The following is a 17,393-nucleotide window of genomic DNA, read 5'->3' as shown; positions in this document are numbered from 1 at the left end:
GCTTGGCTCAGGGGTCCTGCGAACCCCGGGGCCGGTGCGGACGATCCACCATTCCTTCTCCTGCCCTCCTCTTGCAGTCCTCTCCTTACACCTTCCTTTCCTGACTTCCACTCTGTGAGCCTCAGTGACAGACAGCAGCAGAAGAATGTCGAGAGCGGCTTTTTCCCAGGCGTCTGCCGGTTTTCCCACCAGGGAGGAAGGGACGTTGTGATCCTCACACCAGAAAGGGGGCAAGGAACATGATGTGCTGAGACCAGCAGCCACAATGGAAAGGGGGTCGTTTCTTAGAGACGAGGGCAGAACGTGGGTTTCTAACCTGTGGATGCCAACTTTCACCTTGGCATTGCTCCTGTGCCCTTCTTTGGAGCCTGACATGCAGAAAGTAAACAGGGGAAAGTTCTTACCCTCCCACCCCATAAAATGGAAATAAAGTGGGGGGAAAGCTTTAGCTGTTAAATTTCTGTGAGTTAAACTAATGTTAAGGGTTAGGGCAGCAAAATAGATGGCAACCTTCTTCCGAGGGCCAGCGCTGTCCTGGATATGACTCTCCGTTCCAACCGCACCTGAGCAGCTCAAATGTAATATAGCATTTTTAATTAACTCCTAATTAGCATCTTTGCTAGCAAGTGCACCAGGAGCTGTCTGGGTTAGGTTTTGCCAACCGTACACTAATAATACTTAAGGTGACATTTTGCCTTAAAGCACAGCAACATCAATGGAATTTTTGCTTTCTTTTTTCATCTACGGCCTTTGTTTTCTTTTTACATCTACAGTGACAACATTTCCCCACACCAGCTGCAGCAGTTATCATCATGTTTCAGCCCCAGAGATCTCCAGCAGTGACAGTTTCTAGAAAGCTTGCTTACCTAGCTCCATTTTTATACTCACAACAACCCTGCAGGGTAGGTTGGGCTTAGACTCTGTCGCTGGACCAAAGTCACCTGGTGAGCTTCATGCCTGAGTCGGGACTAGGACCCAGTTTTAGTGCTAAGCTGCCTGAGCACCACTGAACCAAAGTCCCCTGCCGCTGGGGCCTGGAGCCCCCCTTCTAGGCAAGGCAAAACCCAGCCTGGCTTCCTCCATCAGCCAGAAGAAGTGGAGCTACTGGGAGCCTGTCCCCACTTTCTCTCAGGCAGAACTGCTGTGTCCAACGGGCCAGGGCCCTCCCACTGCAGGACCAAAGCAAACCCTCGACAGGCCCTGACATCCACCGAAGGCACCTGAAGGCCGCGGGGTCAGTGGACACAACACTTCGGTCTGAGCAGGATCACCCGCCGGGGAAACCTGGCCTGCCCCAAGGGGATCACAGTGCCCATGTTGCAGGTCCCCACTTGCTTTCTCCCTTGGTAAAACTGATCTCCTTCCTCGCCCTTCCCCCTCCTCTGGTCTTCCCTGGTCTGCCGTGTCTTTAGCTCGAGGGTCTGAAGAAGTGAGCCCCTGCCTCACTTTACAGACAATATCCGTCTGGAAAATGGGAGAGAAGCTGAAATATATTGATAAAAGTCCATCTGGGGAGAGGAGGCCCCTTTCCCAGCATGAGCTGCGTGGCGTGACCAGGACTGGCGATCACTACAGACATGGCTGGGCACTGGCTGATGATCCACCCTGCAGCGGGGGCCCCCTGGAAGTCTCTGGGAGGTGCTCAACCCCAGAAGCTTCTCTTGATGAGGGGGCAAGTCCCCTCAAGAGCAGGGGGTGCAGCAAGAGTAGGAGTGACTGCCTTCGGACGAGGGCTTGCAGCCCAACAGGGCCCATGGACAATGACCCCCTGGCACTGCTCCTGCTTTCCGCACTGCTGCTCGCTCGCTCGCCCGCCAGTCGCTCGGCTGCTCGGGCCAGTATTGGTGACAAGGAGGCCAGAAGACGCTGCAGGCACCTTGGCCCTCGAGGCAGTGTGAAGAAGCAGAGCAGCTGGGGACCATGGCAGGGAGGCAGACGCCTCGTTGCAGGAGGACCCCCTCTACTATGTCTTGCCCCCGCTAGGGCCCCCCAAAATTTGAGGCCAGCCCTGGCCAGGATCGTTTTCCAGGCTCTCTACTGCGAGTCCAACACAAACCAGGAGTATAAGAAAGTTTCCTAGAGAAGAGCAAGTCTTACTGGATGGGAAGCTAGCAGAGGGGAACACTTCCTCTGTTTGGCTGGGAGGCGCTGGGAAGACACCAAGGGGCGCGCGATCCATGCAGGCGAACCGAGGCTGCCTTGAGCTGACAGCCCATGCTGGGCCCCAGCCAGAGCTGCAGTGCTTCACACACTAGAGGAGAATGCCTTGGGGACTTGGCCGTACATTTTCCCCTTGGATGAGTTCAGACCATCCATTAGCATCCACGGGAACAGCGAGCACCGCTCGGAATGGGGTGGTTTAATCTGGAGTCAGTAAACATCCCTTCCTATATCATTCTCCCCCCCCCCCATCACCCCCTGCAACTACCCTCACACCCTGTTAGATGTTCACACTTTGGAGTGCCTGGAGCTGAAGGCAGGCGAGAGCGCATCCATTCAGCACTGGCTGCACACACCAGACACATCCTTGTCAAATCTCATTGCTAGAGGTCAGTGTTTTGGTAATTTTCTTTTCTTTATTATTCACTGGCTGGAATCAGAACAATATTTCCTAGGGCTGTTGCAGGAATCCACAATGGATTCAAATAGGCTTGGATTTCTGTGACTCTGACCAGCAAGTTTTGCAGGGTCCTGCCTTTTTCGGAATTCTCCAGTCTTGTGGACTGGTTTTGCTTTGTCTTTACTTTTGCAGAAGTTTGCAGACAAACAAAATGGGCACAAGTTTGCCATTCTCAGACAAAAAATACAATTCTCTCAGCGGCACTGGAACGGAAGACATCTGAGAATCCACGAAATGCAAATGGAATGCATTTCACATCCCTAACCTTTCCCCCACCATCCCGGCCCTTTCTTTCCCAATTTTTCCTACCCCGACCCCACGTGCAAAAGGTGGGCTTTCTATTCCTTACAGAGTTACACCATTAATAACGCAGACAGTTTTTAAACTGACCTTCGCCTACCACGGATGTAACTGAGACATAAACATTTCATATGGATTCTTTGGGCCCTAACCCGACCAATGAAGCAGACTGCAAGACGGGAATACTTACAACTTCTGTGGTGGAGGGGAAGCTGTTCTGGATGGTACAGCCCAGTAACGGGGTGGCCACCGTCACTTCCGCAGCACGATTTGGCTTTCGAGCGCACTTTGAAGAGTTCCGCAACCGCTTCCATCGGGTGTTGTGGTTTTTCTCTCGTGATCTGCTTCTAGGCCTGTAGGAAGAAGACGACAGTACAAAGTCATGATTCACCCTTTATTATAGACAGAACCCACATTTAGCCATTATAAGCAGAAATTTTGGGCAATGGGTTCGTTGCTCATGTGCAAGCATTGACTGAGCAGAATGCTCCGAAGCTTAGCAGTGTTGGAGAGACTGATTTGAGGGTGGCCCTTGCTAATTTTGGGGTGGAAAGGATCATAAATGATTTCTGTAAGTGTGTAATCTCAGGCATGTTTAGCCAGGAAAAAACCCTACAATTCTCAGCACTGTCCAGCCAGCCATGCACAGCATTTGATGGGCAGCCTTCAGCAGTTCGACAAGTTCTGCCAGTTCTCCTGTCTGTTGTTCCATTTCTACTGTGCCTTCTGGGGTGTGATTTGTTGTGTCAGGTAAGGGGAAGTGCTTCCTTGCAACAGTTGAATTATTACATTGCATTTTTATACTTTGCCTTTATTCCTCTTGCAAATAACCTAGGTCAGCTCCTCTCCCTTTTATCTTCACAACAACAACCCTGTGAGGTAGGGTAGGCTGTGACTGGTCACCTGGTGAACTTCCGAGTGGGGACTACAACCCAGATCTCCTGAGTTCCAGCCCAACATTCATGCTGCCCTGGCTCTCAGAAGGACCTGTTCCTGCTCCCAAATGTGTTTTTCCCCAGTCTTTTGAGAGATACTAAGGTTTGTTTTCCATGTGCCCATTTTCTGTTGCAAGGAAAGGTGGAATGAGAGGTGGAAGAGAATGACTTTAGTTCATATCACATGGCAGCCCACTGTGGGCAACCAGCCATGGTGGCTGCCATGCTGTCCAAGCCAGGGTGGTCTCTTTTCCATGAACAAGCCCCCTGGGCACCCATGGCTTGTCTTAGGGTTGTTCTTACCCACGATGGCTTGCTGTGCAGTCCAAACCAAGCAGGGTGGTTTTATCATGGGTTGTTCGGAATGGCTTCCCTACTACTTGTGTTTGTGATCTTGCCAGGACTGCCCTTTTATGGATGCATCCTGGAAGAACGGCCAGTTTTTCTGGACCTTTCCCACCCATCCCCTCCTGAGCTTGGAAAGAGAGCCGTCTGCAAGGGAGCCGGGGAGACCTTTCCTCAGGTCGGAGAGAGACTGCAGTCAGACTAATCTGCACACACTTGGTAGGGACTGGGTGCCTAGTTCTCAACTGAAAGGTGAAAAAGCAGCAAGGGGAGACACACTCCTCCTTTCCATTTTATCCTCACAACAACAACCCTGCAAGGTAGGTTAGGCTGGAAGTCAGTGACTGGTCCAAAGTCACCCAGTGAGTTTCACTGAGTGGGGACTGGAACCTGGGTCTCCTGAGCGTCAAACCAGCTCTCTTGAACATTACTCCACACTGGCATGGAAAGGAATGCCTGAGCACAGAGACAGTAGAATCTGACTGTCGGAAGACTGACCTGCTCCCATGGCTCTCCGAGAAAGAATTGGTGCTCTCCGAGCCTGCCCGGCCGTGACGGTGACGGTGGCGTTGCGATTTTGGTTGTCGACCACGAGAACTTGGAAAAGGAAGAAGGAAAACAACATAGCATTAACCTGTGGGCTTGAGGTGTCCCAGGTGCATGAGACGATGGGATAAGTAGTAAGTTGCATTAAATCCAGAGGCTAGGCATAGGGGTGTTGAACCCCTTTGAGCCTGGGGGCTGCATTCCGGGGTGGATGAGGCTGCAGGCAAAGTGGTAGGGGGCAAAAATCACATGATACCTTAGGAGACATATGCTGGCCTTCCAGGAAGGGGCGGGGGGAGAGTCTGCAGAGAGGGGAGGAGGCCATCCAGTGATTGGCTTTCAGAGCAAACAGTGGGGCCAGGGGGAGGGTTGCAGCCTATGGGGGAGACTCAGAGGGCCAGATTTGGCCCCTGGGCCACAGACTCTGCACCCTCACTTTGCAGCAAGACACAAGCTAGCAGGCCAGTGTCCTCATGTTCTCTGTTTCCAGCACTGAGACTCTGATGTTATTTCAGTGTGTAGCCAAAGCAAGATATTCGGTCATGTCATGCAAGAACTGTGCATGGTCTGTCATCATGGGATGCTGCAGACTGCTGAGGAATCATAGAAAACTGGTGTTGGGGAGGGGAGAAGGAATGATAGAGTAAAAATTTCTCAGAGGGGATTAAAACAACTCCCCCTCTCCCTCATATCGTCAAACTTTCCAGAATTCTTAGATTAGATCTTGGATCATTATCATTGTGTAAAGTTCTTCCCAGAATACAAATATTGTTTTAGGGGGCAGTTAAGGGTGGGTAGCAATATTATCATCAACGTTTTTTTCATACCTGTAAAAGAAGATATTCCATAGTTTCAATTTTTTCCAGTTTGGGGAGGAAAAACCCACAAAGCCCCCTGGGAAAGAACAATTCCCCCCATTTTTTCCTCCCAGGACCCTTATATCACATCACTATTGATACTTATGATCACAGCTGAAGGTGCATTGATGGAAACACAGAAATAATTACAGCATTTGGGGTACAGCAACGACAGAACATCACTTTCAGTGTGGGGGCCAAATTCAACTGAGGGAAGCTTGTAGGCACCACATCCCAGTTGGAAGGGGTCTAAAAGTAAAGAGGTAGCAGCAAAAATGTCCCAGTGAAGCATCTTGTAAAAAGCTGTGGGAAAGTTGCAAGACCATCAACTGTTTGGTGGCTGGGGAAAAGAGGGTGTGGCCAGGGGAAGTGGGTGGGGCCATCTTGGGGACGCCCCCTGGCATTGAGCATTCAGCTTCCAGAGAATATTGGCTTTGTCATGAAAAGTGAAAGCCAAGCAAGGCTTTTGCTCTCATAATTTCTGCATGATTTGGGGAACAGAAAGAGCTGCTATGGAAGATTTTCCCAGGTCAGGGTCATAAGAGAGATTTAGTTTCTTCCCCATGACCTTCAGAAGAAATCATGCAAAATGGCAAGCATTTTAAGAATATGCAAGAAAGGAAAGCTCATGTTAACAGATTATAACTACATAATGCTTACAGGATACCAAGCCCAGCTTTTCTGGAAACAGTTTTTGGATTGGTACTCCATTATCATCCTCTCAGATCTATTTGCATGGCTAGCAACCAAACAGGAAATGACCTTGGAATCTCTATTCCACACACAGTAAAGATAGATCGGTTGTTAGCATTCGCTCCAGAGGTTTTTAAAAAGCTTGAAATTAGCCCTAGAAAAGTTTAAACTAATGTTTCAGTAACATTAGTTTACATTCAGTAACTGTAATGTTTTATTTAAGGCACATGTTAGATTGAAGAGTCTGGGCAGGTATATGTCAGGGTATGTCCTGGACGCAAAGGAGCTTCCTTCGTTGACTTGAAAGCTGGAATAGATCAATGGCCTCCCAACATTATTAGGGGGTGGTGGCGGCATATGTGGTGGGGGGGTGGCATCCAAGATGCTGTGATGAGTCCCCCCCCCCCCCCACTCACAGCCAACTTGGGAAAATCTTTTCCATGGGGTTTCCATAAGGAAATAATAATCATAGGATTACTGCCTTAAGTTTCTTTTCAGTCTTAACCGTGTGATTAATGGGGCTTGGAAACATCTTGGATCACTTTTAGAAGTAGCTGGAGATGGTGCAGAGAATACTTGGAGGCCTGCAGTTTTACTCACAAATCATGTGGACCCAACAGAACAAATCTTGAGTACCGCAGAGTGATAGATCATCAACCCATGTGAAAACAGCAAATAGTTTGCTTTCCTAAGAGCTCACGGCATGAATGCTAAAAGAGGCCCTTGAAGTTCTCTCGTGTCAACAACTCCATTTTTCTTTGCATGCTCACTGTGAGAGCACATCAACAGTTCAATTTCGTGTTTGCTGCTCTGAATGGGACATGCCTGCATTTGGCCAAGTGAACCGGCACGTTCAGATGCAACCACTGGAGCCTTTTATTTTGAGATGGCCCTGGCAGTTTTAGCCTTCAAGGCTGGAGCAAGAGTCAGGGAATTGGGTTCAGGGATCTCAGCTGCATTCCTATGGGATCATTCCCCAAATCCTTTATAGTTTGGGCACACTGCCACCCTTACTTTGGTATAGGATAGGCTTTGATTTTTATTTTACCACCATTACCACCATAATTTTTGGAGCATTGTTCTAAAGCTTCTCTTTGATTTCTGTATCTCTTTTCACCCCCTTTAATTTCTTCTGTCTAAATATGGTCACTATTTACCCCAGAGAGTCCCTTTCCTAGGGGTTATGCCTGGCGCTCCATGCCGGTGAATCTATTTTGGGGCTGGGCTTAAGCACTTTGGATTACTCCTAGAAAGCTGCAATGCATAAGCACCCCAATGACATAACAGTCACCAGGCATTCTTGGGTCTTTTCCCAGGTAAACTTTAATACTAAAGACAGTGCTGACTACTTTGCAACATTTTAGGCTAGGCGCACTGGCTTGAACCCTCAGTTCCATACACCAAGCATGCCCTGAAATTTCTGAGCGTCTCCTGGCTCAGGCCAAGGCAGGAATGGAATGGGGATGGTCGCCTTCCTGGATAATTGTGAATTCTTGACTAACTGCAGGGAGTCTGGGTAACTCAGCTTTCTCCCTTGCCTTCTAGCTTGATAGAGTAATTATTGTTATGATAATTCTTTCCTCTGCCCAACTCCTCCCCTTTTACTTGTCCAAATGTTAACGCACATGGACTGGAGAGACAGGAAAAATGTGGTTCTGGAACAGAGAAGGTACTTTTCATGCCTTCCTTTCCTTTTACTTTCCTTCTGGCCCAGATGGAACGGCTGAGACCTGATTTAATCCACCCCCTTTTAAATAGATGTGCCAATTGTACAACGATGAAAAGGTACAATGGAAAGAAGGGGGTGGGAAAGAAGCTGCAGCACTGACAATGCCGTCTGTGCGTGTGCTTGTGTGCGCACGGAGGGGTGGGCATTAGTGGAATAACCCACTGCTGAAAACCTCAATTGCCCACGGGTCTACAAAAGTTATTTTTACCCCCCCCCCAAATTTTTTCAGTGCTGCATCCTCCCTACTGAATTAAATGGATTACCCAATTGTTGGAGAGGGTTTACAAACATTCCCGTGCTAAAGCAAATGGGTAACGAGAAATCAGAAGATTTCAGATGTATGATCTGAAACCTGGAGTTCCTACTAGGATTAAATGGGGGCAGGATCCCTGCAAAATGCTATTCCACTCGTCCCTATAAAACAGATTAAATTATTCTCTTCTGGCAGCAGGCCACACACAGCCACTGAAGCTGCATTTGCTCCTTGGTAGCTCCAGTACCAAAACAACTGCAGGTCCTGGCAAGTTCAGAGCACTCATTGCGGCAGAGAGGCTCCAAGGAATGTGGCTCTGCTAGGCGTATGTGGAGAGGAGGAAAGTGACTGGAATATTTGCACGACCAGAACAAGCCTCTTGGGGGGCTGCACTGTGGACAGGTGGACTTACAATCATGCAGACTCGCACAAGATTAGAAATGAAAAGGTCATGCTTGCCAGACTTCCTTCCCACACTTGGCCCCAGCTGGGAAGTTGGCTGAGCTGAGATCAAGTCTGTGAATGCTTGAGAACGTTAGAGGCTTCTTTGTGCAATGTACACAAAGTGCGTAATTCTTTGTGTAAAATATGCAAATTCTACATTCCTTTGCACGAGGTGTGCAAAACCCACAGGCAGAATTCTGCTTAAGCTCCCTTTCCGCCAGACACCCAGACACATGCTTGGCATGAGGTGGACTTAGGAAAGACAGACAAAGGGCTGGAGCCTGGAGAGCTGAGCTGAAGAAATCCAATGGATTTCCACTCCCAGCCGGATTCCTCTCACATCCCTATGCAAATTTCTTTTTAACAACATGGCAAAATCAAGCATGCAAAATTTCAAGAACTCCCCTCCAATGGGTGCTAATTGCTGCCAAAAGAATCTTGCTACCTCTTGGCTTGACTTAGGACAAATCAAGTCAACAACAATGGAGGGAATGCATTGCATGGCCGAACTGAGAAAATCTATTGAGTTTTCACCCTCCCGGTGGAATTGTTATACACCCCCAGTCCTGCCAAAGGGCTCCAGCTCCTCTCCTTGCTTTATTCACATGGTAAGTGGAGAGAGAAAGAGAGAGAGACATCGGTAGGGAACTCTGAACAGTTCCTGTGGGTGGACAACCACCCACCCAGCACTGCCCACCTAGAAAGGAATGCTTGTTTTCTCCCAGGTTTCCAGTGCAAGCAGTGAGAGAGTTTCTACTTACTGTTTCTTGTGTTTTCTTTCTTCCTTCCTTTTGCTTTTGGGGCTTGAGGAACTAAAGAAGAGAGAGATAGAGAACGGGTAGTTTGCCTTTCAGCAGGGCATGTAGACCTGTAGGGGTCAGGTTTAGCCAGGATGCCCCCCACCTTTTCTGTACCCATTGGGGTGTCTACATTAAAAACAAAAAGCAAAGTTCCTGAGAAGCTGCAGAGATGCTTCAAAACAACGCGAGGGTGTCTAACCACTCCCATCTCCAGTGCCCACAGATGCCTCGGGACCAGGTGGGGCACTCAGAGGCACCTTTGAAGGGCAGACAGAGAGGGGCTGCAAGCCCATCCTTTCCTAAGTAGCCAGCTGGAAATGGAAGGGGGGCAAGAAAAGGGACTGAGAACTGTGGAGTCGTAGATAGATAGATAGATAGATAGGAAGGAAATTTCCTATCAGGCCAGTCTGTGCACTCCCAGAACACAGAGATTGAGAGTCTGCTGGTAATTCAAAGGGTTGCTTTATCCATTGAAGCTTTTATTTGAGTCTTACAGAAGCTCTCTATTGCGTTGGACCTATTTTAGGATCGGAGCTATCCATGGTCCTGAAACGGGTTCTGTCTCTCCCCCCCCATAGGATCATCACCATGCAGCACCTTGGAGAGCTCCGACACCACTCAAAAGCTGAAGATGCTGGGGCCTGAAACCGGGTCCTTCTTCAGATGCTCCATCTCGGAGCTTGAGCAACATCCAAGGGTCTGTTGTCAGTTCTGGCCTGACAAAGATGGCTATCTGGTCTACTGAAGAAGGAAAGCCACCCTGTGACTACCAATAATTCCATAATGTTTAGGCATGCACCAAAGTCACCATTATCTTTACCTGTGTCTTCTCTTCTTTGAAGATAACCTGCCAAAAAAGAAAAGGTTTGAGAAATCCACAATCAGTAAATATTTTGGTTTCAAAAATGCTTCTGAGGGTGAGGAAATGCCCAGTGGTTTTTGTAGCTTCTTACCCAAAAGAATTTAAAAAGAAATTGGACTTCAATTCAGTGTCTTATTTGGAGGACATTTCTTCTGATCCAAACTAGACTATAGTTGAAAAGACCCAAGTTCACATCTCAAGTTCAATTTTTATTGTTTTTATCACTATTAATCACATTACATTTATACTCGTATTCTGCCTTGCTTCCTCTTTCGAAGAACCCAAGAAGGTTTCAAGGTTCTCCCTTCTATTTTAACCTCACAACAGCCCCATGAGAATGGTTACTCTGGGAGCCCTTGACTGGCTCAAAGTCACCCAGTGAGCTCCAGGGTTGAGTGGGGATAAAAGTTGTTGTGAGGACAAAAAAAAAATGAGGCTATATAAGCTGCTTTGGGTTAGGATAGGATATAAATGCAATGTAAGAACAACAGCAATAGATTGAACTGCTTCCCCTAATTTCCTGTGGTAAAAGTCATAAGATAAAATAGGAAGGCATTTCTGAAAAGTTAGCCACACCCCCTTACTTTTGGTCCTGCCTCCTTTACCATTAGCTCCACCCACCCCCGGAAAGCTTCTCTGAAATGGAATTTAGTCCTTGGTTTGAAAGGGGTGTAGTGTCCCTGCCAGGTGGAGCATCTTAAAACTGAAAAACAAATCTCTCCTTTCAGGTATCCATGGCATTAGTATCCAGGTATTTGGCCACCTAATGAGAAGGAAGGACTCCCTGGAGAAGAGCCTAATGATGGCAAAAGAAGGAGGGGACGGCAGAGGATGAGGTGGCTGGATGGGGTCACTGAAGCAGTCGGCGTGAGCTTAAGTGGCCTCTGGGAGATGGTGGAGGACGGGAAGTCCTGGAGGAATGTTGTCCATGGGGTCGCGATGGGTCGGACACGACTTTGCGACTAACAACAACAACAACAACAACGAGGAAATCTTTGCTGGAGATGTACCAGCTATTCATATGTCATCTTTGCTCCATGGCTTTAGACTGGTATCAATGCTGTTCAGCAAATATGCACTGCAATGGCAGCAAACTCGTACCCTGTTCTGAGTTCTGGGTGGTTTTGGAGATGACTATTCCTAAGCTGAATTTAGGAATGGACCGAGCTCTCCACAGAACATCTGCAAAGTGGAGAGGATGCATATGAGAGGACAGGAAGGGTTTCACGCTTGCCTCACAAGGCAAAATTACCACTTGCCCACAGGTTTTCTCCTTGTCATGGCAAACACCCATTTACGATCTCTGGCCAGGAAGAATGCTCGCAGGGGGAAATTTATTTACTGCCTCCTAAGTGAAGCACTTCTTTCTGACCTAGAGCCACATTTGCTGGCCTGTGGATGTTCAGCAGATGGCCACACTTCCCGGAACTGGGTGTCCTGCAGAATGGTTGGCCTGACCCATTGCATGCAGAGGAATTACGGGGTTTTGCAGTAAGGCGGAGACTGTGCCTCAAAGGCAAGTGGCAGCGGAGGGAGAAGACTGGAGGCTTTGGAACCTGCTTTTTCCAGAGCCCTCCAGGGCAATGGCAAGGCTTTTCTTGCTGGCCAAGTGAGTGCAGTGATGAGGCTTTCAAGTTCCATTGTGGTGAGTGGCAGATTAGCACAGAGGAATCCAAAGGAGGAGGGAGAAAGTCAAGCAGAGGCTGCATATCTCTTTCCCTCTTTTCCCTGACCGGGTCCCTCATTTGTGCTAGCAATTTAATGGGAAGCACTACTCTGCAGATTTATTTGCACTTCTGTTTCAACAGGTTGCATTTCAGCTGGAGTCTAGATGGCCATAGGATATTCTCCATTCTCACTCCCGAGCTGGGAAGGCCACAGGATATATTATATTCTTGCCCCTGATGTCAGAGCGGGGACTCCAGACTTGCTGAGCCTTCCCTCCACCCTCACAGCCAAAGTGGAAGAGCAAGAGCTGCAGCTCGGAGGTTGAATGAACGACCTTGGAGAGGCACATTTGGGGACCGGAGCAGGCAGGAGGCATGTCTTGCCAGCATACACAGGATCTTAGTGGCGTCTCAGCCTCTGGTGCAAAAGATTTAGACAGATGAAACCTGCTGCCTTAGTGTTTTGTAAAGGAGAAAAAGCACAGAGGTACCCTTTGTCTGAGGGGCCCTTCCACACTCCAAAGGATGCCCACCATGTGCCAGATTTAGAGGGCAATGTGCAGACTCATTGGATTGCACTGCCCCATAAGTACAACCCTCCTTCAACAGAATAATATGGAAAGGATGCTTCCTTCAGGGCAGCAGAAAATATTAAAGCTACTCAGGAGAAACAATGCATAGAGAAACACACCTGTTTCTTTTCCTTTTCTTTGAATTCTTCTTTTTCTTCTTCTTCTTTGGAGGGGAGGGGCTACCGGATGACGACCTAAGGAGAAGCGGTTAGGCACGGCATTCATTTCTTGTGATTTGGCTAACAAGGCTTGAGCTGTTTGCACTGAGATGAAAGAGACCTGATTCCTTTCATTTCTCTCGGGCTGAAGATTTTCTCCAGCAAACATCACGCTAATTGAATGATAGCAGTGCAGCAAACATCTGTATTTTTGTGGGCTGCACGTTTTAGGGCATGCAATAAAATCAATGCTGTCTACAAGCACAATGCACAACCTGGCTGGGGCAGACCGGGGGGGGGGGGGGTAGGACAGAATCGGTTGCAATGATTGGCTCACTGGAATGCCACATGGATCTGCCCCCAGGCCCTCCCCACTCTGTTTCTGCCAGTAAATCCCGCTTTTTCGGACCAGTTATATCACAAGTTTTGCATCTGCTGCATTTTTCCCTACCGTGTATATTTCAGTCTGTGTTAAGCCTGAGTTACTGGCTTCCTTCACTCGCTCCCCATAGCCCCCCCCTCCCCCTCTCTGCCCCTCCTTTGCCAAGTGAACTGGAGGTTAGCTGAAGCCCATCCCCTCCTCCCCGCACTTGTCCTTTGGAAAAAAAGAATGTCTTTATTTTATCAAGTCTTTGGAATAGCTTCTCAACTGTCTCCTTTGTCCTTTTTAGTTTCCTGCCTCAAGGTGCATCTAGCTGCAAACGTGTCTGTTCAGAAGTAACTCGCAGTATTTTCAAATCCTGTTTACTTCTGCAAAAGTCAGCATGGGAAAAGGTCAGCGCTGGCTTGCAGGAATTGCTCTGGGGTGGTGGGAAGCAGTGGGGCTGGTGCTGCTCAAATTCACCCCACGGGAATGAATTCTTCTGTCCATCCCTTCTCCAACGCTGTGTTTTTGTTTTTTGGTGGAGAGCAGGAGCAGTGGTCAATTACTTCTTAAAATAATCTTCACTGTGTCACACCAGTGAACAAGCAACACATAAATATATAGGTAGAAGGAATGTTAAAGTTAAATTATAACCAAATGTTCATGAGAGCCAATGTGGTGTAGTGGCTAAGCGTGCAGGACCAGGGATCAGGTGATCTGGATTCTGGTCCCCACTTAGCCATGGAGCCAATGGGTGACTTAAGACCAGCCTCTCTCAGCCCAACCTACTTCACAGACTCTCAGCCCAACCTGCCTTACAGAGTTGAGGGGATAACGTGGAGAGCAGCACCTTGAGTTCTTTGTAAGAAAAAGGATGAGATGCAAATGTCGGCGAATGGGGCGGCATAAAAATGTTTTAATAAATAAATAAATAAATAAATAAATAAATAAATAAATAAATAAATACTAAAGGGCCATTTCCCCTGCATGGACCATCTTTCCAGCTCCTTCCTCAATTCCTTCTACAATGCCTTGTGTGCGTGACACAAGATTGCATTTTCAACACAGTGGAAACTGCGCTTTATTTCTTAGCATTTGTTTGAAGTGAGGTCAATATTTTTTGCTTAAGTTCCTATAGCGTGGAGCGCTCTCTAGATTAGTCCCCAAGGATTAGGGGCAATATGGTGCTGCATGCATGGAGAACATGAGTGGCAGTGTGCAGTGCTCTCATATCTTACTCGGACCTTCTTGACGGCAGGCCGTTGGCCTCCATGTGAACTAAATGCTGGATTAAATGGCTGTTTGGTCTAGTCTAGGTTGCCTTTTTCTTATCGTCTTCTGTTCTCTTTTATCTGTCCCACCATCCAGTTTCCTGCAGAGACCCAAAGGATCCACGGCTGTTGTTGTTTGACTCCTGCAGAACTCTATGTGTGAGATGCCTTTGAAGGCTTTGGAAACTGCAGCAAACTGCAGAAGTGTTTGCTAGATTACAACCTAGGAATGGGCAATATTATCAAATATGCCTGCACTAGCACCCGGTCTGTTTCTGGGCCACTGCTATAGCAAACCGAAGGTTCCCAGGAACACAATACCAACATTTTAAACATTGTTTAATCCAGTGGCATGTTTATGATCTCTGCCGGCATGAATCCACCCAGCTGTCTGCAGCTTCCAACTCCCCTGGTGGGAGTGCCCGTGAGCACCTGCACTGTAAAATGTACCACTATCCTACTGTTCATGGTTTAAGACCAGTGATCTTTAAGGACTGAATGCCCCTATTTGCACGCTTTTGTTTCAGGCTGCACTTTGCCCATATTTAAATTCACTTCTGGGTATTCACTGAAGCTCAAGCATGTTCTTAATAGGAAATATACTCAGATTGCTAACTCATACCTCAAGACTTCCATCTGCCCCCCATTGACTCAAAGTACAACTGCTCTATTATTATTATTATTATTATTATTATTATTATTATTATTATTATCCCTACATCTTTCCTTCCAAGGAACTCAAGGCAGCTCACATAATTCTCCTCCTCCTCTCAATCTTATCCTAACAACAACCCTGTGAGGTAGGATGGCCGGGGAGACTGTGACTGGCCCATAGTCACCTGGTTGACTCATGGCTGAGTAGGGACTGGAACCCAGATCGCCCGCGTCCAAGATACTCTTAACCACTTCACCACAGTAGCTCTAATCTTCCTTAGAACAGATTTCTACCTTTCTGGAAAGAAAGCAAAACAACGCAACCGTCATTTACCCACCTTCTCCTCTTCTTCCGTGTAGACTTCTTCTTCTTTTTCTTCCCCTTGGTGGGAGGTGGTGAGCATTCCTCACCACAGGATGGGCTTTGGGAAATGAAAAGATAGCGGGAGGGGAGAGATATCAATGTTTTCATGTCAATCATGGTAGCTTGCCCATCTGATCCCCAAAGCACGGCTGTCTGTGAAGGGAAGTGTTTTGTGGCAGATCCGAAACAAAGGGGGAATGTTTAATTGCCAAGTTCCGGGTAATTTAGTCATGCTTGAAATTAACTGTCTCTTCTAAGGATTTATTGCACATATAATGAGAGAGTTACTGTATGTTAACTTGCTTGGTGCCACGTTATTTAAGACATATTTATTGAGGTTAACAACTCTATAATAGATTTATACATTTGACTTCCCCCAGTAAATATGCTTTAAAATAAATTAATCAGGGTTTAATTTGCATAAGGATAATGGTGGCAAGTACAGGCAGCCACCTAATTTCTGTTTTAAAAAAGCATCATGTATATGAAATAGCAATTAATTATTTAAGTAGCATGTTCAGGAGCAACTGACCAGGAAGCATTCGCAGGGGTTGTGGGGAAGGTGGGTGGGTGGGGCTCTGAAGAAGGGCTCCAACCCAAAGGAAAGTTTATTTGCTTACACCTTAGTATTCTTTAGCCCAACTTTACTTCAATAGGGCAGCAGAACTAATAATGAGGACTGGCTCGTGCGAACATATTACGCCAGTCCTCTTGCACTTCCTGCCAGTTGGTCCAGACACAGTCCAAGTGCCAGTGCAGGTGTTCGAGCCCTACATGGCCTGGGGCCAGGTGATGTGATGGAACGCCTCATCCCATATGTGCCTACCTGGACCCCGAGGTCATCTTCAGGGGTCCTTTCCCTGGGAGTCCCTTCCAAAGGAAGTGAGGCAGGTGGTTACCAAGAGGAGCATCTGTTTGGTTGTGGCACCCCTGGCACCTACTTTGTGCTCTTTATGGCACCAGATGAAAACACTTTTTTCCCCCCAGCATTTTCATTGTTTAACTTTTTAATTTTAGTTTTAAGATTGCATTTTCTCCTGTATCTCTGCAATAGAGGCTGCAATTGCAATCAGGTCTATGCTGATTTGGTTGCAATTGGTGTGGTTTTCTTGTATTATGATAATTTTTTGTTGTTTGTGTGTTTTAAACCCATGTTAACTATCCAGAGATCCTAGGCCAGTGATGGTGAACCTGTGGCCTGTGTGCCCAAAGGGTCATGCAGAGCCCTCTCTGTCACCGTGTGATCACTCCAGCAGCCACACACACATTCGGAAAGATTAAGGGCGCCAGGCAACTGTGTCACTCATTAGCCACGACTCACTGAGCTGAGCTTTCGCGTGGCCAGTCAGTGAGCCGCCAGGGATTTGCTTGGACTGTGATTTTAGCAGAAGGTAGGAAAAGTTGGGAATACACTCAGGTAGGAAATACACTCAGATGCCTTTTTCAGGGCCGGCCAAAAGCTGGTGGTCAGTGGAACGTTGTCCCCTTGCGCTGGTGGTCAGCAAATTCAGGTTTTATTGCAGTGTTGGCACTTTGCGATACATAAGTGGGCTCTGAGTTGCAGTTTGGGCACTTGGTCTCGAAAAGGTTTGCCATCACTGTCCTGGGCTATCAGGCATTATAAAAAGATAGAAAGAAACAAACATTCCACCCTCCACACCCCAAGCAAACAAACAATTGAGTGAAAGAATAAATGAACATATAAATATCCCATCCTTTCTGAAAGCCTCAGAGTGACTTTGCAATTTGAATGCAAACTAGCACTTTTCAGTTTCAGAAATGTCTTGGGGCAGATTCCTAAAAACAGCAGTGGAGAATTTCAGGCTAGCATCTAAATCTGGACTTCTGGGAGTTCTAATCTGCCCCTCTCAGGTAGGGGCGTGGAAGATGCTGAAAGCAACAGAATTTGCTTCTGTTTAGCAGTAGATTTAATCAGACACTTTACGGAAACAAGTGCTT

The 17,393-nt window shown here is 47.5% G+C and overlaps 1 protein-coding gene across 1 annotated transcript in view; it reads right to left on the bottom strand.

Moving 5' to 3' along the window:
* SRRM4 (serine/arginine repetitive matrix 4) overlaps positions 1-17,393 on the bottom strand; it is a 118,562-nt gene that overhangs the window by 16,673 nt on the left and 84,496 nt on the right. The window contains exons 4-5 of the mRNA XM_044448889.1: positions 4,699-4,797; positions 317-368 (exon numbers count right to left, since the gene is read on the bottom strand). Coding sequence (XP_044304824.1) covers positions 317-368; positions 4,699-4,797 — 151 coding nt within the window. The remainder of the gene's footprint in view (positions 1-316; positions 369-4,698; positions 4,798-17,393) is intronic.

The sequence above is a fragment of the Varanus komodoensis genome, unplaced genomic scaffold, assembly GCF_004798865.1.
Source record: "Varanus komodoensis strain SLA01 unplaced genomic scaffold, ASM479886v1 scaffold56, whole genome shotgun sequence".
Taxonomy (NCBI): domain Eukaryota; kingdom Metazoa; phylum Chordata; class Lepidosauria; order Squamata; family Varanidae; genus Varanus; species Varanus komodoensis.
This window is presented reverse-complemented; position numbering and strand designations above follow the sequence as displayed.